Source organism: Carcharodon carcharias, chromosome 20 (genome assembly GCF_017639515.1).
Source record: "Carcharodon carcharias isolate sCarCar2 chromosome 20, sCarCar2.pri, whole genome shotgun sequence".
Lineage (NCBI taxonomy): Eukaryota > Metazoa > Chordata > Chondrichthyes > Lamniformes > Lamnidae > Carcharodon > Carcharodon carcharias.
Window position 1 is genome coordinate 105111010 of NC_054486.1, and position 25242 is coordinate 105136251.

Consider the following 25242-nt stretch of genomic DNA (forward strand, 5'->3'; position numbering starts at 1 on the left):
TTCCCATGCAACCACAGAAGGTGCAACACCTGCCTCTTTACTTCCCCTCTCCTCACCATCCAAGGGTCCAAACATTCCTTTCAAATGAAGCAGCATTTCACTTGCACTTCCCTCAATTTAGTCTACTGCATTCGTTGCTCCCAATGCGGTTTCCTCTACATTGGAGAGACCAAACGCAGACTGGGTGACTGCTTTGCAGAACACCTTCGGTCTGTCCGCAAGCACGACCCAGATCTCCATGTTGCTTGCCATTTCAACACTCCACCCTGCTCTCATGTCTACATGTCTGTCCTTGGCTTGCTGCATTGTTCCAGTGAAGCTCAACGCAAACTAGAGGAACAGCACCTCATCTTCCGACTAGGCACTTTAAGCCTTCTGGACTGAATATTGAATTTAACAATTTTAGATCATGAACTCTCTCCTCCATCCCCACCCCCTTTCTGACCCCCCCCTTTTTTTCCAATAATTTATATAGATTTTTCTTTTCCCACCTATTTCCATTATTTTTAAATGTATTTCCATCCATTGTTTTAGCTCTACCTTTTAACCTGTTTCGATCCCTTCCCTTCACCCCACCCCCACTAGGGCTATCTGTACCTTGCTTGTCCTGCTTTCTATCCTTAATTAGCACATTCCTTAGATAATATCACCACTTTCAACACCTCTTTGTCCTTTTGTCTATGACATCTTTTGGCAATCTCCACCTATCACTGGCCCTCTATCCCGCTCTACCTGTCCCACCACACACCACTGCCCACCCCCCCCCAAACCAGCTTATATTTCACCTCTTTTCTATTTCTACTTAGTTCTGTTGAAGAGTCATATGGACTCAAAACGTTAACTGTGTTCCTCTCTGCAGATGCTGTCTGACCTGCTGAGTTTTTCCAGGTATTTTTATTTTTGTTTAAAATTCTCATTCTTGTTTTCTAATCTCTCTGTGACCTCACTCCTTCCTATCTCTGTAATCTCCTCCAGTCCCGGAACTCTCCGAGGTCTCTTCACCCATTGAATTCTGGCATCTTAAGCATTCTTGATTTTAATTGCTCTATGATTGGTTGCAGTGCCTTCAGCTGCTTGGGCCCTAAGCTCTGGAATTCCTTTCCACCTCTCCAATTCTCTCTCCTCCTAAACGACATTCCTCAAAACTTATGTCTATAACCAAGCTTTTATCATTGGTCCTAATATGTCTTTCTAGTATAAGGGTCTGGCAAATATAGGGTTAATGTGGGACAGTACAGTACCGCCCACACAGTGGTGTAAGAAGGCACATGACCCAGACCCAGGGTCAATGTGGTGTTGAGCGGTGATGTGTACAGACCTAAGCATGGAGACAACTTCCAGCTTGTACCCTTTACTGTACATGTGTAAATAGTTCTAATAGTTCATAAAGACTTACAGTTAACCTACAGAAGACTACAGAGACTCTTTTTAAGACATACTGTTCTGTAACCAACACCCTCCCAGAAGTCCTTATGTGGCTCAGTGTCAAATTTTGCCTTAAAACACTCCTGTGAACTACCTTGGGATGTTTTATTTTGTTAAAGGCGCTAACAAGTTTCAATAAAGTAAAGGGATTTTGAAGCTTCTCTGTTGTCCAGTGGGTAAATCCACCACTCAGCACACTGACCTATCCAGACCACCAAAGTCTCTCACTCGATCACTGATCTGTGTCAAGTTAGCTACAATTGGTCTCACTTCTTCTGGGCCAGGGAGGTCTAATAGTAAACAGGGGATCCTGCTCCTCATCACTGTCAGTAAGTCCCAAATTGAAGGTGCACATGTGTGAGCACTGGGCGTGGGCAGGAACAGCATCAAGTTCACTTATGGTACACTTGGCAATTGAATATTAACAACTTGCATTTTTATCGCTTCATAGGAGTGTCATTAAATGGAATTTGAAAAACGAGCCACATAAGTAAATGTTAGGACAGGCGATAAGCTGGGAAGTTTTAAGGAGCGCCTTAAAGGAGAGAGAGGTAGATAGGTGGAGAGGTTCACAACAACAAATTGCATTTCTATAGCACCTTTTAATGCAATAAAACATTCGGAGGTGCTTCATCGGAGCATTATCAAACAAAGTTTGACACTGAGCCAAAAAAGGAGGGAATTCCAAAGCTTAGGGTCGAGGCAGCTGAAGCAGTGGAAATAAGGTCAGTAATGGACTATGGCAGAGATCTCGGGGAGTTGAAGGTCAGTATGAGGTTAGAGAGATAGGAAGCAATCTATTCAACTGCAATGAAATGAGTTATGCATTAATTCTAGAGGCCAGAGCACAGATAGAAATTTCGTACTCCATTTCAAATAGTCCGTAGAGTTAATAATGTCTAGAGAAATGGACAAATCCATTTAATCTTTCATCTGAAAGATGGCACCGCTGACATTGCAGCACTCCCTCAGTAGCTCATGGGGCAGGATTTCACGTGTCAGCGAGCAGGGGTGGGGCTCGCTTGCCGACCTGTAAAATGACACGTGGTGACATCGGGGGGAACTCTCGACATCAGCGCGCCCCATTTAAATTTTCCGGTAGGCGGGGGCACAGTGAAATCAGCTGTGTGCCCACTGACCTGTCAGTGGCCAACTGAGGCCATTAACAGAGTCAATTAAGTAATTAAAGGACCTGCCCGTCCAACCTTAAGGTTAGCGGGCAGACCAGGAGCCCCAGCAGGAACTAGAAAAAGCATCAAACCTCATCCACGGGCGGAATGAGGTTTCATGTAGGGTTTAAAAAATTTTAATAAAGTTTTTGTGAAAATTACGGACATGTCCCAACTCATGTGACATTGTGACATGATGGGACACATTAGGGAAATTTATTTTCTCCATTTTTAGGTTTTTTACATTTAGAGCTGATCTCCCTGAGGCTACACTTAGCACTTCTGTGCGGACGTCACACTGGACAGGCCTTAATTGGTGCCACGCCCCCGATTGGGGGCGCTGATCGGAAACGCGCCTGTGCGCGCCAGGCCCTTCAACTTCACCCCCGATGGGGGGATAATGCAGTCCATGATTTCTACAAGCTAATTAGCTCTGGGTTCCGAGAATTTGTCAAACCAGCCTTTAAAGGTATGGTGAGGCTGGTGTTGCTCTCAAAACAAAAACAGAATTACCTGGAAAAACTCAGCAGGTCTGGCAGCATCGGCGGAGAAGAAAAGAGTTGATGTTTCGAGTCCTCATGAACCTTCGACAGGATGGTCTCCTACCATGCTGTATCATTCTATGATGATTATCTGAACTCCAGCAGGAGTTGCAACAGATCTGGAAGTCCTGTTCAAATTCCTCCTCAGCTTCACCCCTGCCTACCTCTGTCACCTTCTCCAGGACTCTGAGAACTCTGCGTTCTTCCAATTCTGGCCTCTTACACTCGCCCCACTACCCCAGACCTCCCGAGCCTCATCTGGTTTCTTCGCTCCCTGCTCAGAAAGGGCAGAGTCAAATGATAAGTGGTGGGCACCAGGTGTGACGTTGGCCAGTATATCACCCAGTTGAACTGAACTACTTACTCGCCTGGTTTCTGTCAGGAGCGGGTCAGATTAAAATCCCTCTGTCTAACACAGCAGCACACTTTTCCATGGGTAACCTCCTGGTTTTAGTCTGATTGCTTTAGCTCTGGAATTCTCCAGGCAATGTACCATCTTGTAAGAATAGAGCAGAAAATCAAAAGATATATCAGAGCCACGCACCCTCCTAATTACAAGCTGCAAACTGACCCGGGTAGAGGGCTGGGAGCAGGGGACCTGCTATCTCAGCTAGAGAATTGTCCATTGCCCAGGGCGACCTAATGGAGGAAATAAAATGCATTTTATAGGATGATACCAGAACTGAGAATTTGTACCTGTCAGGAAAGACTGAACAGACTGGTCTTTTCTCTGGGATTGAGAAGGTTGAGGGGTGACCTGACAGGTCTTTAAGATTACGAAAGGGTGTGATAGGGTAGCGTAGAGAAGATGCTTCAACTTGAAGGGTAATCCAAAACGAGGGTGCATCAATAAAAGATAGTTCCCAGTAAGAAATTCAGGAGAAGCTTCTTTAGCCAGACTATGGGTAAAGAATGTGAAACTCAGCATCACAAGGGGCAGAATTTTACGTTCCGCAGGCAGGCACGCACCCGGTCCGATTGGGCGTAAAATCGTGTGAGAGGATGTCAGGTACCGACGTCATCGTGCTCTCACAATATATGTCACTCGGCGGGTACGCCCAAATATTGGAAGCGCGCCCGCTGACAGTTAAGCGGGCAATTAAGCCCATTAATGGCGCAATTGTCTGCAATTTTCCATGGCCCATCCAACCTTACAGTTGGCGGACAGGCGAATCAGATAGGCGGCCTTTACCTTGATATCAGTGGTGGGGCGGGCGGGGGGGAGGGGGTCAACTGTGATGGGGGAGAGGAAATGGGTGAGTGGGGGAGGGTAAAGGATGGGGGAAGCGAAAGTAAAACAGAATTAGCACCATGCTGTCCAAATCGAAAGTGAAACCAGGGTCGTGATGGGCGAGATCGGGTGCTGCGTGGGGGTGTGATCACTGGGTGGACGGAGATGCGGGTCAGCTCAGATGGACAACTGAAAGTGAACCCCAGCAGGCAGCATTCAACATGCTCAGGACACTGGGATGAGTGTGAAACGTGAAGGATCCGCTTGCATTCGAGAGTGCTTGAACGAGGTTCCAAAAGGCCCTGCCGTACATACACTTTCCCTCATGGTTGATGGTGAGAAACTATTCCCTCTAACAGTGGGGTTGGTAACAAGAAGACACAGGTTTAAGATAATTGGCAAAAAAATGTTCGGCGGGAAATGATGAGAATTTATTTTTACTCAGTGAGGTGTTATGATCTGGAACACACTGCCTGAAAGGGTGGTGCAAGCAGATTCAATAGGGAGTTGGATAAATACCTGAAGGGTAAATACTTTCAGGGCTATGGGGAAAGAGAGTGGGGTGGGGGAAGAAGTGGAGTTAATTCCAGAGCTCTTCCAAAGAGCCGGCACAGACACATGGGCTGAATGGTCTCCTGCCAGATGCAATGGGACACTGGGAGAACTTGGCGTCTCTTCTTTAAATTGTGTCACAGGAACTTTTACATCCACCTGAGAAGGATGTGAAGACCTGGGTTTAACGTTTCTGAAAGAAGCTCCTCCAATAATGCAGCATTTCTCTGTTGAGGGATTGGCCTCCCCTGTTTTCCTCTGAAATAGGGCCATGGGATTTTTTGCGTCCACCTGACAGAGCAAACAGGGCCTCGGTTTGGCATCTCATCTGGAAGTCAGGCTCTGGCTGTGCCACGCTCCCTCGGTACACTGTACCGAGAGACTGACCAGCCTGGATTATGTGCTCAAGTCTCTTGAGCCCACGATCTTCTGACACAGTTGAGAATGGTACTAACTGAGCCATGACTAGCACCCAAATGTATCATGGCCCCCACCCCGCCCAGCGGGTTGTTATGGTCCTGCCGAACCGAATGGAGATTTAAATGGCTTGCCACATCCACCAGGGGGAGACACGCCGTGGCAGAGCCGTAAGATCCTGGCCAATGTTTCTCAAGCATCTGTCCGTAATTGTATGGATGTTATTACCTCACCCACACTGATCAGATCCTCAGTCTGGTCTTCACTTGGCATTTCCCAACAAGAAGAAGAAACAAAGAGTTATAACTGGGCTGCTTTTGTGGACCTCTGTCTGCCAGGCTTAAGAATTGCACCGGTAGAAGCCGGGGTTGGGCAGGGGGTAGGGTTGTCTGTCAAGACCCAAATGCAGACAGTATCTCATCGGTAGAATAAGGAATGCTAACTTTAATATGTTCTGCCTATGGCAAGGTGCACAAAAGGTCGTCCCCCATATTTTGCTTCACAACCAGGAACTTTGGTGGTCACGCATAATAGACCTGAACTCCCCCCACCCCGCAAACCACCCCCCCCACCCCCCCAACGCCGCTCACCTAGATCTCGAGAGTTTAGGAATGGGTTGATGTTGTTTAGACAGGATCTGGATGTCAAATTGCTAAGTGATTTTTAACTCTGACATTAAATCCTCCACATCTTCCAGCAGATTAAAATGACAATGGATTTTTTTTTTAAAGTTGCAGTTCATAGGAAAAACATATTGTCCTTTTGTCATTCTGTAACTGTTCCAACTTGCTGTGAGCCAGTTTGTGGCCAGTGACTGAAGCACAACCATTTTGTCCACAGGCTCCTCATTATCCCACCAATTCCAAGTCCAAATAATAGCAATTAGTGCCTTGAAGCACAGTGTGTTGCTGTCACAGGCGGTCAATAAAACCTTAATGTTTGGACACATCAAAACACCCAGTCAATGTGTGAGTCAACTCTGTTTTAGTCATCCTTCCTGTTTTATCCTTCTTCCTCCCTCATGTCTCTGTGTCCCTGAGTAACCTAAAGCATCAGTCGATAGACAGCCTTACAACTTCGAACACAATATTGGTATTTATATACCGTGTCTTTAACATGGTAAAAAATCCCAAGGCACTCCAGAGGAGTGTTATCAAACAAGATTTGACACCAAGCCACATAGGAGAATATTAGAATGGATGGTCAACTGTTTGGTCCAAGGGATTTTGAGGACTCCATTCAGCTCAAGCCCACAATCTCAGTAGTAGCTGCTGTTCTTAATTAATGCTTCCTTTAAGCCGTTTATACCACTTGTGAGGGAACCCATGCTTCTCGAGGCAGAACCTAACTGGAAACAGAAAAGAGGAACACTGAAAGGAAACCGACCCTCCCAAGTTTCTAAGGGGAAAGGGAAACAAACTGAGATTTGGAAACCAGACCTTCTGGGTAGACTGAACTTGGTTGGAAGATTCAAAAGGGCACAGATTAATCCGAGCTGGGTAGTAGCAGTTGATGAGCCCAGTGATGCAGAACAGTCAAGCTGAAGAAGGCAGACTCCAAAATCCAGAAGCTGAGAATAAGTTGCTGCAGCTGTCTCTGTTACCTGAAGGTGACATTGGCGGACTTACACCGTCCAGCCCCAGTTGAGAAGGTTCTGCAGACGTGTGCCATTTGTGGTGAAGACCATGCTGTGGAATACAGGTTGAGTTTTGTGCTGCTGTCAGCTGGGGATCAGACAAGTTCCTAGAAGGAGAGGAGCTGAAAATCTTCATGAGGAAGATAGAATTTTGAAGGATTTTGGGCAGAACCGTCCCAGACTGTTTGGACACACTAGGTGCGGTAGAGGGTGGGAAAAGCAACATTTTAGCCGCCGGTCAGAATGGCGGTTTTTCACGCCGTATCATCCCAAACCCTCTGCATTAAATATTCCCGGGATACAGGCCATTTCGATGATGGGCGGGCTGTAATTCGCCCACCACACCATCACCTCGCTGCTTCATCACACCAGACACCACATTTAAAGTCCAGCCGCGCTCAGTGCTTCCAGCCCAGGACTGCAGCAAACATGACAGGCCCTGAAAGGCAAGAAGACTGCAGCCATTGAGCGCCTTTTGGACATCGTGGAGACCCGCTGTGATGTCCTCTACCCCCGCTCTGGTCGCAGGAGGGGCAGCTACATTACCACTCCAGCTTGGTAGGTAATGGCAGTGGTGATCAGTGCCAATCCTGCACAGAAGAGGTTGGCCATTCAATGCAGATAGAGGATGAACGATCTCATCCGTGCAGCCAGGGTAAGGCAACCGTCTCATCACTCTAAACTCACACTTAAGCCCATCACACATTCACTGGCGTCTCACTCACTGCCAACTCAAAGGACACCACCACCCATTCTCACACACATACCCTCACATGCCCATTTGTCATCACCTCCTCTGGAGACTGCATCCTCAGCCCTCGCCATCTTGAAGCCACTTGCACAGATCAGTTTGTGCCCCCCACACACACCCTGGGACACCTTCCTTACCCAGTACAGCTCTTGTCCTGCAGCCTCTTCCCTTGCCTGAGGCCAATTCTCCCCCTTCCCCAAGCAAGCTCTAGCCCTGTAGCCGTTGAAAAGCTACCCACATACAGCTGATCTGGTGGCTATTCACCTGCCCGTGAGACCCCTAAGAGTGATGTGGTGCTGCCTGTGAAGCCTGGTGTTGATGAGGGTGAGCGCTGACCGAGGCAAAGTAGGCAAACAAACCTTGAACTCCCAAGGGAAGTGCGGTATGCCAAGTGCACAGCCTGTACATGCTGTTGTGAAGCACACCGGCGTGTTTTCCTGCTGATGTGGGCAGACGATCCAGTGCGGGGGAATGATTCCAGTGGGCTGGCCTTACAGTGATATGCAGATGTAATACAGTAAGGTTCCCGATGCCCGACAGTAGGAAATGCGGCCCGCTGTCAACGAGCTGAGCGGACGATCACAAACTGGTTTCACAATGTCGGGAAACTGATTTTTGGCCTTCTCGCCACGTTGTCTGCAAAAGCCACGGAACAGGCCCGACGCCAGCTGGCATGGAAAATCCCGGCCTTTGTGACTGAGCTCGATCACCAAAATCTGAGCGGACTGCTGACCAAGTCATTAGATCTGTCATGGCTGTGTTTGCCATTTATAGTTTATATTCGACTACAATTTGCCTGTTAATTCATGTTTAACTTATGTCGATTTTGGATGTTAGAGTATAGGAGGTTATCTGAGAGTATTTAGTGTTTGATTTGTTTGACTCTTGTATAGTAAAAATGCTTCTGTTTTAAACCGTGGAATTTTGTGACTTCATTCTTTTAGTAAAGAACTGGGTCTTTTTTACAAGAGGTTACTGGTCTCTACTGAAATCGTAATACACTCTTCACTCAGTTCTCCAAGTGAGGTGACAGTGAAAGTGTGTTGACTCTAGTCTTCTGATCATTTGCCTGATGATTAATGCGACATATTTATTGACAGTAGAGTTAATAAATACAAATATGGCATAATCACTGGCATTATTGCCTACCAGCTGCCGACTCTTCTCAGCTCCCTGAAGACAGAACTCAGGTAACAGTGAAAGGCGGGTTGGAGAGGAATTTAGCACATTCCAATTAAAGTTGTACAAGCTTATTAACCTCTGGGAGATCAGGCAGAGGATGATCTGAATTCATGTAACTTTGCTCTACCCTGCTAGTTCCAACGTTCAGGAATTATTCCTCACAATCCTGGAACCATTTCTGAGATGCACATGAATCTTTCAGGCCCATTCCAACTGCACAGGGTCATTGAAGGAAATTATTTTAATTAAGTTATCTGCAGATCTGGGTAGATTTTAATATGGGCAGATGCATCGATTATTTTATTAAGCTTCGGAGCCTGTAATGAAATGCAACACATGTACTTAGATTAGACGACAGCTGTCACACTGAATTTCAGAAATAATGAAGTCAAAGTAATTTACATTGATTCATTTAATGCACTCAGATTTCTGAGCTTGCTCATGGTTTGGTGTTTTCTGTGGAGTCCTACCTGTGACAGCACCACTGTGGAAGTTGAAATATCATTCAATTACTAATTAAGCAAATCTAAAATTTGCTCTGTCAAGTGGGAGAGCCAATTGAATATCACTAAGTAAATTGCAGGTACAATTTCAAGTAACTCCCTCCCAGTACAAATCACCATCTCTCCAGAGCACTGTTGCAATAATACAATAATTAATACCAGGATTTATATACCTCTAGCTCTATAAAGTGCAATATTAACATCAGCATGCATAGCAGATTAGTTTTAAGTTGCACTTGTACCTCCTTATATTGTATGAAGAGGCTATTATCAGATAAGCATCTATAGCGGGTCTCTGGGTGTTTAACTTAATCGAACTGTCACTGACAAAAAGATTGGATTGTTCTCAACAAGTTTTATTTTTATCGCTTATTTGAAAAACAACAACAACTTGCACTTACATAGTGTCTTTAACATAGTAAACCATCCCAAGATGCTTCACAGGGCAAAATTAGATACTGAGCCACATAAGGAGATGTTAGGACAGGTGGCCAAAGGTTTGGTTAAAGAGGTAGGTTTTAATGAATATATTAAAGGAGAAGGAGAGAGAGAGAGAGAGAGATGGAGTGATTTATGGAGGGAATTCCAGAGCCTAGGACTCAGGCAGCTAAAGGCAGAGCCACGAATAGTAGAACAATTGAAATCAGGGATGTTCAAGTGGCCAGAATTGGAGGAGTGCAGAGATCTCAGATGGTTGAATTGATAATAAGGCACTGATGTCACACAGTGTCTCAGAGCATGGTGTAATTTTCAGAATCTGTTACAAACACTGAGCTTGACAGGCCTGTCACCTCTGTCCTTTGAAGCTGCATTCATTCACTGCGGCTAAAATGTTTTCACTCCAGCAAAATAAACAGCTCTCTGCCAGTGAATTTAATTCAATTTACAACACAGGAATAGGCCATTCAGCCCAACAGGCCTTTGTTGGCATTTATGCTCCACACCAACCTTCTCACTTCCCCCTTCAATTATCCGATCAGCATGTCCTTCTATCCCTTTCTCTCTCATGCATTTTATCTAGCATCCCCTTAAACATATCCATATTAGTCACCTCAACTACTCTGTGGTAGTGAATTCTACATTCTAACCAGTTTCTGGATAAGAAGTTTCTCCTGAATTCCTTACTGAATTTATTGGCAACTATCTTATACTTATGGCCTTAGCTCAAGAGGAAACATCTTCTTTACTTCTATCTGATCAAACTGTTCATAATTTTGGAGACCTCAATCAGTCATTCCTCAGCTTCTTGCTTCTTATTTTGGAGAAAAGTACCCAGACTCTTCAGCCTTTCCTGCCTCTCAGTTTGAGTATTATCCTAGAATATTGCTGAAAAGAGATTGTTGCTGAAGCTTTTAATCTTGCACTCATCAGGACAAATGCAAGAATACCCAATTTCAAATGATCACAACAATGTATATTACATGAGAAAAGGGTGCTGATTGGTTGGCAAGTTGACTTTGATTGACGAGGCGTTGCCAAGGAGATAACAATGGAAAATAAAGGCTCCCTAAGCTCCTGGGGAATTTAAAAAAGGGGCAAGGCTTGAGCATATTCCTTTTGTTTCCAGAGAATGGGTCCCTGTCACTTTTAGCAAGCATAAATCAGCCAAGTTACAAGCTCGCCTGATTATCATAAATTGGTTGTTAGTGTGGCTATTAGCATACTCAGGATTGTTCAGTAAGTGCTGCACAAACACAGAATCACACCTAACAGTAGACTTTTTGTTTTGCATTTTGCAAGCGAGGGCTGGTTGACCATGGTCTGTATTCTGCCTACTACGAACAACTGAAAAAACATACTGTTTGATTTCATCATCCAATTGTTGGGACACATGGCCCACGTACCTGTCATTACACCAGCATCGAAATTCATTCACGTCCTGATAGGCAGAACGTTTCTTTGGACGCTCAGCAGCATCCTGTTAGTGGAAAATACCACTCGTGTAATCACTGCATAGTAGCAGCATAAAATGGCTTGCTTAACTTGTTCAAATTTTTGAGATACTTTGCTTTTCCAGGGTAATTTGAGGTAGACCAGGCACTTTTCAGGCCCAAAAGTGGCGGCCCTTGGCCCATTTGCCAGTTTGCACAATATACGGCAAACAATGATCTGATCAGGGTAGCCATTATCCTGCAGGAGAGCTTTGATCTGCTCTATTTCTGCATAAAGCTTGCAAGGTGAGCAAATGGATAGGACCCTATTTACAACATTGCTGATTGGCTTTCTTGTAAATCTGCCATTCTTACATTTGCCCTGATGAGTGCAAGATGAAGAATTTCAGCAACATGTCTTCTCTTTTCAGCAATATTCAAGTTCTGTACTACCAAGCAATTATCATCCTTCTAAATCTTTTTCGCACTTTCACGACTGCCTATCAGACATGTATATTTTATACATGTCAATTTAAAATAAGACTCTATGACTCAATTATATATACATGAAAGGTTGCAATTTGCCAGAAAATTCTCACCATTCCAACAGAACATCTAGTTTTGCCTACAACATTTAACTCACATCGCCAGCTCAAACATGGCTTTGTCACAATCTGGGATTAGGGAAAAAGACTAAGGTCAGTGGGGTATTGGGGTCAGAATGGAGGTTGGAGGTTGTCAGAGAGACTAGTTGGGAGAGGAGTTGGGCTTTGGGACTGGGTAATATAGCCTGAACGGGGGGTAGGGGCTTCATGAGACTGTAGATGGTATAAGAGATAAACCATTCACTTTGCATCCACCACCAATACTGTGGGATATGACGTACGGAATATATAAAATCATATGTTTATTGTATTCAATGCAACAAAGCTACGATTTCCTGGCGATGCACAATTTGTGAGTGTCACTCCCTCCCGAAAGTACCATTTGCAGTATCCCTCCAGTCAGATGTAGAATATGAAGTATATAAACCGCAGTTAATGACACTTCTGGTTGAGCAATGGCTTCCCTCCCAAGATCACTGTCCATACATTATGGAGCAGTTGGGTTGCAAGAGCTGAAATATCTTTCCTCACTCCAGGTTTTGTTAGCTTCTTACTCATGATGCATGACGATCTCAAAGTCTTTGAAGCTGACATGGCCATCCAAATCCCGATCCACTTCCCTGCAAGACAAGACAGGAGAAGTCTTAAAACAATAATGCAGGGAAAGAAAGAAGATGCATTCATATAGTGCCTCTCGTAACCTCAGGAGTCCTAGTCGTAGTTCAGTGAGTGTTTCTCTTTTCTCTTAGTCAGATTGTTTTGGGTTCACGTTTCACTCTAAAGATTCGAGCACAAAGCTAAGGCTGAAACTCCAGTGCTACAGTCCTTGGAGAACTCTGCGTTTTCTCCAACTCTAGCCTCTTAGCCATCTCATACTTCCTTCATCTCTACTATAGCCTTTAACCATCTAGGCCCTAAGCTTTGGAATTCCCTCTGTAATCCTCTCTGACCCTCTATTTCTCTCTCCTCCTTTAAGATGCGCCTTAAAACTTATCTCAGCTTTTGTCCTAATATCTCCTTCTTTGACTTGGTATTAATTTTTGCCTGATAACACTGCTGTGAAGTGCCTTTGGTCGTTTTACTGTAAAGGTGCTATATGGCTGCAAGGTATTGTTGTTGTTGTAACTGTTGATTCACCTCATCAGTCTTTGTGAGATCCTGCTGATTGCAAAATGGTTTCTGCTTGTGGACTCATCCAGCACGATATAGCAGAAGACAACACAAGGGTGAAAACTGGAGAGAAATGTCAGCCATGAAATTAGCGCCTAGAGTATGTCTGGACCAATATGTATCCTGTGAATATACACCTTGGCCAGGAATTTTAGCTTGGCGGGTGGGCACATGCCCGACCAGACCACGTGTGAAATGACTTGCCGACGTCTACGCGCAGTTGCGCAATAGTTCAGTCGGCAGGTGTGTGTTGGAGCCGGCATCGCTCCTGCCGACAATTAAAAGGCCATTAAACAATCAGTTGTGCTTAATTTTTCACTGCCCATTCAACCTAACGGTTGACGGGCAGGCAAAAAGGCCAAGTGACCTGTGAATTTTTTTGGAAACCTCCTTCGCGGGCGGGATGAGGTTTCCAAAATCAAATACAAATGAAATAAAAACTTTAACTTTTCGTAACATGTCCCTGCTCATGTGACAGAGTCACGTGAGGGGACATGTTTCATTAAATTTTTCTGTTCTTTAATAATTTTTTTCAATTTGTTCTTCATCTCCCCGAGGCAGCTCCATGCCTCAGGGAGATTATTCAGGGCTCTTTCACACGCATGCGCTTGCCCTCCTCCCCCCCGCCTGCACAGGCAGCGCTCAGCACTGCCCCTCGTGTATCACGTTGGGTGGGTCTTAATTGGCTCGCCCGTGTAAAATTGCAAAGCACTGCTGATCGCGGGCAGGGGTCGGCTTTCCGCCCGCTCCTGTTGATCCTGCACGCCAAGGGCAAAATTCTACCCCTTATAGTGTACACAGCATCAAAGACAGGAAGCCACCATGTTAATTGAGAGGGAAGATTAGACGCTATTCAGACAAAACTTTTATTAGCTGGGACCTCAGCTCCAAGAACTGAGGAATAAGAACCTGAGTTCATCCAAAACTCTGCTGCCTGTATCCTCGCTTGGACCACGTCCTGTTCACCTATTACCCCTCTGCTCACTGATCTAGATTGGTTCCAGGTCCAGCAGTGCCTCAGTTTTAAAATCCTTACCCTTATTTTTAAATCCTCCATGGTCTCGCCCCCTCCCTCTCTCTCTGTACCCTCCTCCAACCCTACAGCAATCCGAGATCTCTGCACTCCTCCAATTCTGGCTTCCCGGCAGCTGTAATTTCAGCTGCAGAGATCCTTAGTTCTGGAATTCCCTCCCTAAACCTCTGTACCACTTCCTCCTCCTTTAAGATGTTCCTTAAAACCTAACTCTTTGACCAAAGCTTTTGGTCACCCACCCTAACATCTCCTTACATGGCTTGATGTCAATCTTTATCTGATAATGCATCAATGGTGCGTTTGGGACATTGTTGAACTATGTTGAAGGTGTTTTGTAAATGTAAGTTTTTGTTATTTATTGATTGCAATAAGATTGCTGTTGATTAATTGACAACTGCAGTTCTTTTTAAAATCCCGCAGTATCTAAAATGATTCAGTTACAGTGCTTATTAATAATTTTGTGCAGACTCTGCCACTCTTTGCCTAGCTAGTCAGCTGTCGCTCTGCAGGGTGTGCCTCTTCACTCTGTGTTGCCTTGGGCCCTTCAAGTCAGGGACTGGCAGATGTGCATAATATTTGGTAGCAACAGGGAGTAAAATTAAGACAATGTTTGGAAGGCAGTGAGTTGAGAATCTCTTCTTCTTGTTCCATGCTAATGACTTCTACTTGGGTAGATTTCTAGCCTGGATTTAATCACTCTCACCGGCAGAAATAAAGTACACAACAAGCATGAAAGGCAACATGCCATATTCTTTCACAAAGCTAAACTTATATTGATACCTGATACTCAAAAGTAAGGACAGCACAATAGAGAGTTCCATCGGAGTGATCTCCACTTGTTATTATAGCGCTGGCAACATTTCAGATACACCGCAAACAGCAGATCCCTCACAAATTCTAACTGCTCTTTTCCAAGCACAGAGCAAATCTATTCCTGGGGGCAGAAGGCTAGTTTTCGTAACCTCGTCGACGGACTCGACTCAACTGGGAGTGACAGGAAGCCTCAAATTGCAAGCCGTGGTGGCTCATTTATAAATGCATCGTGTGGTATCGGAGAGAGAAGGACAGTGAAAGGTCGAACCTGTGTCTTTTACAACCCCAGGGCATCCTAAAGTACTTTACACTCAATGAAATACATTTTATTGAAGACCACCTCCACTGTGCTGACACTCCCAGCGCAGTACTGAGAGAGTTCTGTACTGCCGGAGGTGCCTTCTTTCAGATGAAATGTTAAGCTGAGGCCCCATCTGTTCAGTCTTGGACGCAAAAGATCCCACTATTTCAAAGAGTTCTCCTCGGTGTTTTGGTCAATATTTATCCCTCAATCACTATCACTAAAAAAACAGGTGAACCGGTCATTATCTTACTGCTGTTTGTGAGAGCTTGTTGTACTGTGATTGGCTGCTGTGTTTCTCAACATTACAACAGTGACGGCATTTCAAAAATTGGCTGAAAGTGCTTTAGGATGTCCTGAGGTCATGAAAGGTGCTGTAGAAACACAAGCCGTTTCCTTTAAGCTTGGTATGAATTGGAGAGCAAGGACAGGGGTAGGAAGAATGAAATAAGCAACATAAAGAGCATGAGGCAAGTACAAATCGGGCATTACACAGTAGGATCCTGTCATGTAGAAACTGCATATGCAGATAACATGGGCTTGCATTCAATGAGGTTGATTATACCACTACTCAGGGATAAATTAGGAGTTAATAAAAGAACTTTCTTGTGGCGCACACCTATTAAATTCCCATATCAGTGAATGTCTTTTTGTGTGTTTGGGGACTGACTGGCAGTACACTGAGCCAAAACAATCTGATCCTAATTGGTATTTAATGGAGCTTCCCTTCATCAAGCAGGCTCCCAGACAGCAAAATTGCTATTCTGGTGATTTCAAAGCAAATCTGCAGGATAATTTTGCAATGCGTCTCTTGCTATGGAACTGCTACATTTATTAATAGAAGCAGCAGAGCTCTTTGCTTTGTAGCAGTAGGTTTAGAGTGCTGGCAGCGGCTGAAGCGGGGGAGGGGATGGAATGTGGAGCTCGGGCAATTAGTGAGATATCTACCTCCCTTTTCTCTTCCTTTAAGACGTTCCAAGTAGCTACCTCTTTGACCAAGCTTTTGGTCATCTGTCCTAATATCTCCTTATATGGCTCGGTGTCAAATTTTCTCCTGTGAAGCACCTTGGGATGTTAAGGGTGCTATATAAATGGACATTGCTTTTGCTGATCCTTGTAATTTATTGAAAGCATTGCATCTGCACATGCTTCCCATGGCTTTTCTTTCAGTCTGAATTTCTCAGTCCAAATTTATAATGGAAATTGGCAGGGATTCATTTTCAATTTCACCGGGGCGGGCGTTGGGGGTGTGGAGGAAGTGGAGAGTCCGGGGTGGGCTGGTTAAAGAGCTGCCGCTAACTGATCTGCTGCCCACCTTCATGGTAAGAGATGCTGTGGGGTATAGTGAGTGAGCAAACAGCTGCCACCAGTCTGTAATGTGTCTGTACGATTCCCTCAGGTGTATGTACTCTTCCCCCCCCCCCCCAGGTGAACAGGCTGCAGCTGTCACTGGTGGAAGGGTGGAAAGATAATTTTGCAGGTTTATATTGGCAGTCATATTAAAAGTGCAGAGTCTCTATTTACACCTCCGTGTCAGTCAATGGGTTGGAGGCAGGGCAGGACTCACAATGAGCAGTCTATTTTATAGCATTCAGGGCTGCAATTCGCTACCTGCCTGGGCCCATTGAGGTGGAGGTAGGCAGCACACAAATTTGGTGCTGCCACCTCAGTTCTCTGATTGCAGTGTTCGGCTGAGTATTTCGAGTCCTGATGGTTGCCTGTGTACTAAGCAGGGAGCAAGTAGTGTTTGCTAATAATGTGGTGCAGCCACCCTCTATGCTCTTAAAGGTAGTCTGTCCCTTTTAAAGGAAAGCTGCAATTAATTATACTATTATTGCAATTGTGAACAAGGAAATTGGAAACACCAGGTAGAGAGAGGGTTCCAGGGTCAGGGATGTGGTGGCACTGGATTCCTTAATGGTGGAGGTTGACAGGACGAGAGGTGCCATGAGTCCACTTACGGCCAGGAAGGCCCTAATACCACCCTCAGAAAGGAATAGGAGGTTGCCGTAGAGGTCAACTCCTGGACTCTAGTACTGAGAACCTGGCAGCAGTGCCATAAGAAGTGAAATGAACTCATATGAATGAATGCATCTTTACATGACATCTACTCACCACGCCACCAACCTCTCACACTGCTCAAAACACAACACCTCCATCACTCACTCAGCAGCACTCCCTGGCACTTGGGACTCTCGCCTAACTTCCATCTCTCTTGCAAGACAAGGTGTCCCACAACAGGAGGAAGCAGAGCATAGTTGGTGGAGGACAAGGAAGACTGAATGTCCTGAGTCCTTTGGACGAGCAACAGCACAGCACTGCTGAAGAGGCCCCATCACTTGAGCTGACTCAGCCTCAGCTTAGGTACTGGCACTGCACATATCTTAGAGGCTAGTATAGGGTTGGAATCTGCATGTAGTGGGTCACTGGGCACATGGTTTGCAGCCAGGCCAGGTGGGAAAGGCTGGTTTGTTTGTCAACTCCCTGGAGGGAGAGGTTCTCGTACAGATGCTCCTGATAAAAGCAGGGTTATTTCTCCAGAAAACATGCGGCAAGTGGAGGATAGCTGGTTGATGGGGGAAGCAACCAATCAGTACCATTCTGGCCAGGAATAGCTATATCACTGCATGAAACCTCAAAAGCATTAACATAGGCTTTTCTACTGGGAATATAAAATTAAGCAAAGAATATATAGACTTTGAAATGGAGATTGAATTACCTCCATGTGCAGTTATCCCCTACCCTCCATCTCGACTTCACTTGAAAGTTACTTATGAATTTGGCTCACAGTAGCTAGTCATTATTATAAATGTACCACTGATATTGGGCTGACAAGTGGAAAGAAACATTCAAGCCACACACAAGTGCCAGGCAGTGATCATCTCCAGCAAGAGAGAATCTTAACATCTCCCCTGGACTTTCAAAGGCATTGCAATCACTGAATCCCCCACCATCAACTTCCTGCTGATTACCATTGCCCAGAAACTTAAACATATAAATACAGTGGCTACAAAAACAGGTCAGGGGCTGGGAATTCTGTAGCGAGTAAGTCACCTCCTGACTCCCCAAAGCCTGTCCATCATTTACAAGGCACAAGTCAGGAGCGTGCTGGAATACTCTCCACTTGCCTGGATAAGTGCAGCTCCAACAACACTCAAGAAGCTCCATACTGTCCAGGACACAGCAGCCTGCTTGATTAGCACCTCATCCACTACCTTAAATATTCACTCCCTCCATCATTGATGCACAGTGGCAGCAGTGTGTGTACCATCTGCAAGATGCACTGCAGGAATTCACCAAGCTCCTTAAACAGCACCTTACAAACCCGCAACCTCAAGAAGGACAAGGGCGGCAGATAGATGGGAACACCACCACCTAAAAGTTCCCCTCCAAGTCACTCACCATCCTGACTTGGAAATATATCGCCGTTCCTTCACTGTCGCCAGGTCAAAATCCTGGAACTCCATCCCTAACAGCGCTGTGGGTATACCTACACCACATGGACTGCAGCGGTTCAAGAAGGCAGCTCACCACCACCTTCTTAAGGGACATTAAGGATGGGCAACACATGCTGGCCCAGCCAGCAATGCCCACATCCCATGAAAGGATGAAAAAAATCAGTGAGAATCTTATTTTAGTGTTTGTGAGAACATAGGAAAAACTAGCAGATTCTTGAATTACACAAAATGGAGATGTTTACAAAAACAAAGCACAGATGCTCATTTAGTCTGTTTCATAAATCTTGCTCAGGGTGGGATGTCATGCATTATTTATTACATTTTTAGCAGAACTATGGAATGCTTCAACAATAAACATCCTTTTTTTGGACCACGCTGCTGGTAGCAGTGAGGGCAAATGCTCTCAAGTGATTCAAAGAAAGAGCTGCTGAGTAGCAACAACAGCAACAAGTTCATCGACACAGCAGCTTTGATGTAAAATGTCCCAAGCCCCATTCACAGAACTGTAATCAGAGAACATTTGCCACCAAGCCAGATATACTTGGATAAACTTGTAGTCAAAGGGGTAGGTTTTAAGGAACATCTTAAGGGGATGGACTGGTGGAGGCTGAGAGGTTTAGGGAGGGAATTCCAGATCTTAGGTTCCAGGGAGGCTAACTTCCACAGGTGGACAACAAAACGTGACAGATACATCAAGACTAGAACGTGTTACCCTGAGCTAACCACCACAAGGAGGATCAAGTTATGACAGCATGATAAAACAGCAGTTGGAATCAAATGATGCAGACTGTCTGAGCACTCCAGGAAATTTCCGAGACACATCTAAAGCTCTCTGGAGCGTGTGGAATGAAGGCTCACCCATTGAAGTACATAGGATATAGGAGCAGAAGTAGGCTATTCGGTCCCTCAAGCCTGCTCCACTAAAGTAGTTTACGTAGAAGCTAAAAATACCCAAAGTTAAAAAAAAAATCCAAAGCCTAGAAGCTGTTGCAGGTCAAAGAAAAAAATCTCATTGTTGGCACAGTGAAATTCATGTTGCAGGTAGGTCGTTGGGGTAGCATTGAGAGACCATTGCTTCACATTGAGCCCATGTGCTACCTAATATGTGAGTGTTTGATGCTGGCATTGAGAGGCTAATATGGAATAGTTGCTCAAAAGCATCATATCCTTCAAAGTGGATTTTAGTAGTTCAGGAGCATCTTAAAGAAGAAGAGAAAGGTAGAGAGACAGAGACTTTAAGAAGGGACCTCCAGAGCTTAGAACCACTAATAGTGGGACAAAGAAAGTGAGCAATGCACAAAAGGCCACTGTTGAAGAAATGTAGAGGTCTTGGACAGTTGTATGGCTGCTGGAAGGCACAGATAGGGAGGAGAAGGTTATGGAGGGATTTGAACGCAAGGATGAAAGTGGAAAATTTCAGGAACAGGGAGACTGGGAGCCAATGTAGGTCAGTGAACACAGGGTTATGGGTGAAGGTGAGTTAACACAAGTTAAGATATAGGAAGCAAACGTTTTGAAGAGCTGAGGTTTATGTAGGATAGAAGACCAGCCAGGAATGGATTCAAATAGTCAAGTTTGGAAGTGACAAAACCATGGATGTGTGTTTCAGCAGCAGATCTGACACAGGCAATGTTACCGAAGTAGACGATCTTGATGATGGTGAGGATAAGGCATCAGGAGCTCTGCTCAGGATCACATAGGATGCTGAGGTTGAAAACACTCTGGTTCAACATGAGATGGTGGCTGGGTCGGGGAATGGAATCAATGGTAAAGGGTACAGAGTTTATGCTGGAGGCTGAAGAAATTAGCCAATACCAGTGAAAATAGATTTGCATTTGTTATTCTTGCTGTGCGCAAAATGGCTACTGCATTCCGTAAGTAACAGTGATTGCGATAAAATGCTTACTTTGTTCAAAAAGGTAACCAATTAGGTTGAGGAAAGAATTAACTTCTCTGTGTACTTGCATCTTTCTCTCCCTTTCTCTATATGGGGCAATTAGCATTGACTTTTCCTAACACCGACAAGGCACAGCTGAGGCAATGAGCTGGCTTCAGAACCCAAATTTATGAAAACTGAGGTAACATTACACTTTTATACTTTGATTTCCCTCACACTCTTTCTCATTCACTTTCTAAAGATTGAAGAACACAAAAAGAGTTCCAAAAAGGTGCGATCATAATACTGCTGGGTTTTTTCCTCTCTCTCTCTTGCATGTAGATAGAGCCAAACATAACTTCCTTGTTTTTTTGAAAAATAAAAAGCGCTCCATGTGAATTTTGCCTCAGTGCTTTTTAAAAAGTAAAAGCTTATTTTCAAATAATTTTGAAAACTTTTTGTGCAGAAACTTTCAGAGGCTAAAGAAAAATATGCCATCAGCACAGACGACAGAGCAATAGCTGATGCAACCTGGGGAATTAGGTATGCTGCAAATGTGCAGGCTGTACAATCTAAATTCTGTTCACACTGCCACCACTCTGAGTGAAAATGTCAAATCTAAGCTACTGGGAGAACAAGCCTTCGTGCAAAAACCATAATGAAAGTACGACTAGGCACAAAAGATGATGTTGTGAGTAAATGCCATCTTGCTATTGAGAAATCTAAGCTGCCCAGTGGAAAAATATTGGGTGAAGGAAAATTCCAGGAAACTTTCACAAGAAAACAGGAAATAGGAGCAGGAGTAAACTATACAGCCCATTGAGTCTACTCCACCATTCATGGTCTTGGGTTTCAGCTCTATTTTCCCGCCCGCTCTCCCTATCCCTTAATTCTCTGAGGGACCAAAAACCTGTCTAAATGTATTCAACGATGGAGCATCCCACAGCCCTCTGGGGTGGAAAGTTCTAAAGACTCACAACCCTGTGAGTGAAGCAATTCCTCCTCATTTCAGTCCTAAATGATGGGCTCCTTATCCTGAGACTGTGCCCCTCTGTTTTAGATTCCCTGACCTGCAGAAGCAATCCAGAATTTTGTAGGTTTCCATGAATTCGCCTCTCATTCTTCTAAACTCTAGAGAATATTTCTGAGGAATTGTGTAGCCACGTGGTGCAGAGAGACAAGGCTGCAGAGATAGTTCACATTATAACTAGGGGCAAAAAAATTGATAATTGAAAAATGTTGACACAAGAAGTGTGACAAAAACATGGAAGTCCATGAGAGGTAAGATTTTTATCAGAGGTATATAAATATGGTTGTGCTATTCTTTGCTTGTTCTACTACTGCTTAATAAACTTTTTTGGCAGTTAAATTCCAAAAGAATGTTGTGTTTTTACACCAATTTTGAAGACAACACAACTTGCATTTATATGCGAACATACGAACTAGGAGCAGGAGTAGGCCACTCAGCCCTTCAAGCCTGCTCCGTCATTCAATAAGATCATGGCTGATCTGACTGTAACCTCCTGCTTACCCCTGATAACCTTTCACCCCCTTGTTAATCAAGAATCTATCCAGTTCTGCCTTAAAAATATCCAAAGACTCTGCTTCCACTGCCTTTTGAGAAGGAGAGTTCCAAAAATTCACAGCCCTCTGAGAGAAAAAAAATTTCACCTCATCTCTGTCTTAAATGAGTGACCCCTTATTTTTAAACCATGACCCCTGGTTCTAGATTGTCCCACAAGAGGAAACATCCTCTCTACACCTACTCTGTCAAGACCCCCTCAGGATCTTAAAGGTTTCGACCAAGTCACCTCTTACTCTTCTAAACACCAGTGGATACAAGCCTAACTTGTCCAACCTTTCCTCATAAGACAACCCATCCATTCCTGGTATTAGCCTAGTAAAGCTTCTCTGAGCTACTTCTAATGCATTTACATCTTTCCTCAAATAAGGAGACCAAAACTGTACACAATACTCCAGATGTGGTCTCATCAGTGCCCTGTACAACTGAAGCATAACCTCCCTACTTTTATAGTCAATTCCCCTCTATAATGCCTTTAACATAGTAAAATACCTCAAGGTGTTTTATTCAAAAAGAATTGACACTGAACCACATGAGGTGACCACATGCTTGGTCAAGAGGCAGGTTTGAAGGAACATCTTAAAGGAAGAGAGGGAGATAGAAAGGCCAGAAAGATTTAGGGGGAGAGTTCCAGAGCTTAGGGCCTAGGCAACTGAAGACATGGCCGCCAAAGGTGGAGCAATGAAAATCTGGGATGCACAAGAGGCCAGAATCAGAGGAGCGCAGAGATTTTAGAGGGTTGTATGGCTAGGGGAAGTTGCAGAAGTAGGGAATGGGATGAGGCCATGGGGGGACTTGAGCACAAGGATGAGAATTTCAAGAAGGAATTTGTGAAGATGCAGGATAGAACAAATAGAAAAAGCAATCTAAAACAAGGTTCTCTGGTTGTTAACATGGTCCCATTCAGAAATTCCACTGAAAAGCCAGGGCAAGTGGAATTACTAGGGAAAACCCAGTGAATTGTGAAAGACGTGAGAGAACCAAAACTGAGCAACTTTGGCAACCTCAAAACTGTAACAAAGAGGAAGTCAAAAGTATAGAGCCAGTGAGCTAAGTGGCCATCATATTTATTGGATGGATTCGGAATAATTAAAGCCAAAGCAAGCACAGCTGAAAGGCTTCCAGGGTTTTCCGAGACCATGTATCTAACTAGGGTGCCACTATTGTTTGTGATGTGTCAACTTACAGCTAAAGAGAACTGGAAAGACTTGCATTTGTATTTCTCCTCCTTGTTTTCAAATCCCTCCATTGGCCTTGCCCCTCCCTATCTCTGTAATCTCCTCCAGCCCCACAACCAACTGAAATAATTCATGTTCATCAAATCTGGGCTCCTATGCATTCCCAATTATAATTGTTCCACCAATGGTGACTGTACCTTCAGTTGCCTAGGCCCCAAGCTCTGGAATTCCCTTCCTTCAACTCTCTGTCTCTCTACCTTACTTTCTTCCTTTAAAACGCTCCTTAAACCTACCTCTTTGGTCCTCTAACTGATTGGCCATCGGCTAGTGAGGCCATTGAGAGTCTTACATTGCCTCAGAAAGACCCATCCTACCTTGTACCACCTAGGTACTTGACAGGCCAATGGTGGGGCTTCCCCTGTGATCAAGGGCTCTGGGGGCAGAAGTCATGTCCACCAAGAGCTGCCGGTGAATCAGCTCTATTGAACAGCAGGCGAGGTGGTTGCTGCCAGTATGAAATCCAACCAAGGCTTGGATTGTCGCTGGATCCCAAGCGAGAGGTGAGTGATGGCAGAGGGCAGGGGCCACATGGAGGAGGGGGGGCTGCTGGCAGCAAGGAAAGGGGGCTGGCTCTCAATGAGCACACCCTGTTCCTGATGCCAATGATGTTAAACCGCCTTCTTGAACAGCTGCAGTCCATGTGGTGTAGGCACACCCACATTGCTGTTAGGAAGGGAGTTCCAGGATTTTGACCCAGCGACAGTGAAGGAATGGCGATATATTTCCAAGTCAGGATGGTGAGTGACTTGGAGGGGAACTTCCAGGTGGCGGTGTTCCCATCTATCTACTGCCCTTGAACTTCTAGATGGGCGTGGTCATGGGTTTGGAAAGTACTGTCGAAGAAGCCTCTGAGTTTCTGCAGTGCATCTTGTAGATGGTACACTGATGCCACTGTGGTGGAGGGGTTGCTACCCACTGAGCCAGGGGTTACAGTGACATTAGTACTTGTTTTGTTTACTATTAAAATTACTTGTCAAAATTTAGACCCTAACTTTCAAAATAAAACCCTTTCAATCACATATAGGTTATACTGGCAAGGACAGCAAGTGTTTTTTTTCCCCAAAAGGACATTAGTGAACCAGTTGAGTTTTTTAAAATGACAGTCTGACAACTGCACAGTCACTTTCTACTGACACCAACTTTGTCTTTATAGATTTTCCAAGGAAAATTCAAATTCTCAAACTGCCTAAGGCGGGATTTTAACTCATGCTCGTTGGACTATAGTCCAGGTCTCTGGATAAGTGCAATACTGTCTGGAGTTTCAGCAGTGCGGTCGGTGTACATGACCTGTAGCCGACAAGATCTGGCTATCATTTTCCCTCCATGGGCACTCCACTGTTTCCTTTCTGCCCCCATCCCCAGCAAACCCCAACCCTGTCCTGTTGTTTACAACGAATTTCTCAATGGACGTCTGTAAACTGTTACAAATTAGCGTTCTCTCAGCTCATACTTATGGTAAAGAGGAAACATCTTTTATTCTTTCATAGGACGTGGGTGTCGCTGACAAGGTTAGCATTTGTTCCCCATCCCTAATTTCCCTTGAAATGAGTGGCTTGCTCAGCTATTTTTGGGAGCAGTTAAGGCTCAACCACATTGTTGTGGGTCTGGAGTGACATGTCGGCCAGACCGGATAAGGATGGCAGGTTTCCTTCCCTAAAGGGCATGAGTGAATCAGATGGGTTTTTACAACAGTTGATGATAGTGTCATGGTCACCATTATTGAGACTAGCTTTCAATTCCAGATTTTATCAGCTGATCGTGTTTGAATGCCAACAGTTGCCATGACAGAATTTGAACCCGTGTCTCCAGAGCATCCTCTGGATTACTACGCCAGTGACTTTACCACTGCTGCACCATCTCCCCCAATTCAAAAACAGAACAATGTAT

General features: G+C 44.7%; 1 protein-coding gene across 1 annotated transcript in view; it reads right to left on the reverse strand.

Annotated features, from left to right (window-relative positions):
- Nucleotides 1–9747: 9747 nt before the first annotated feature.
- The window catches only part of efcab11 (EF-hand calcium binding domain 11), a 97243-nt gene continuing 81748 nt past the window's right edge, over nucleotides 9748–25242 (reverse strand). Inside the window, exon 6 of the mRNA XM_041213948.1 lies at nucleotides 9748–12504. Coding sequence (XP_041069882.1) covers nucleotides 12435–12504 — 70 coding nt within the window. The 3' untranslated portion in view covers nucleotides 9748–12434. The remainder of the gene's footprint in view (nucleotides 12505–25242) is intronic.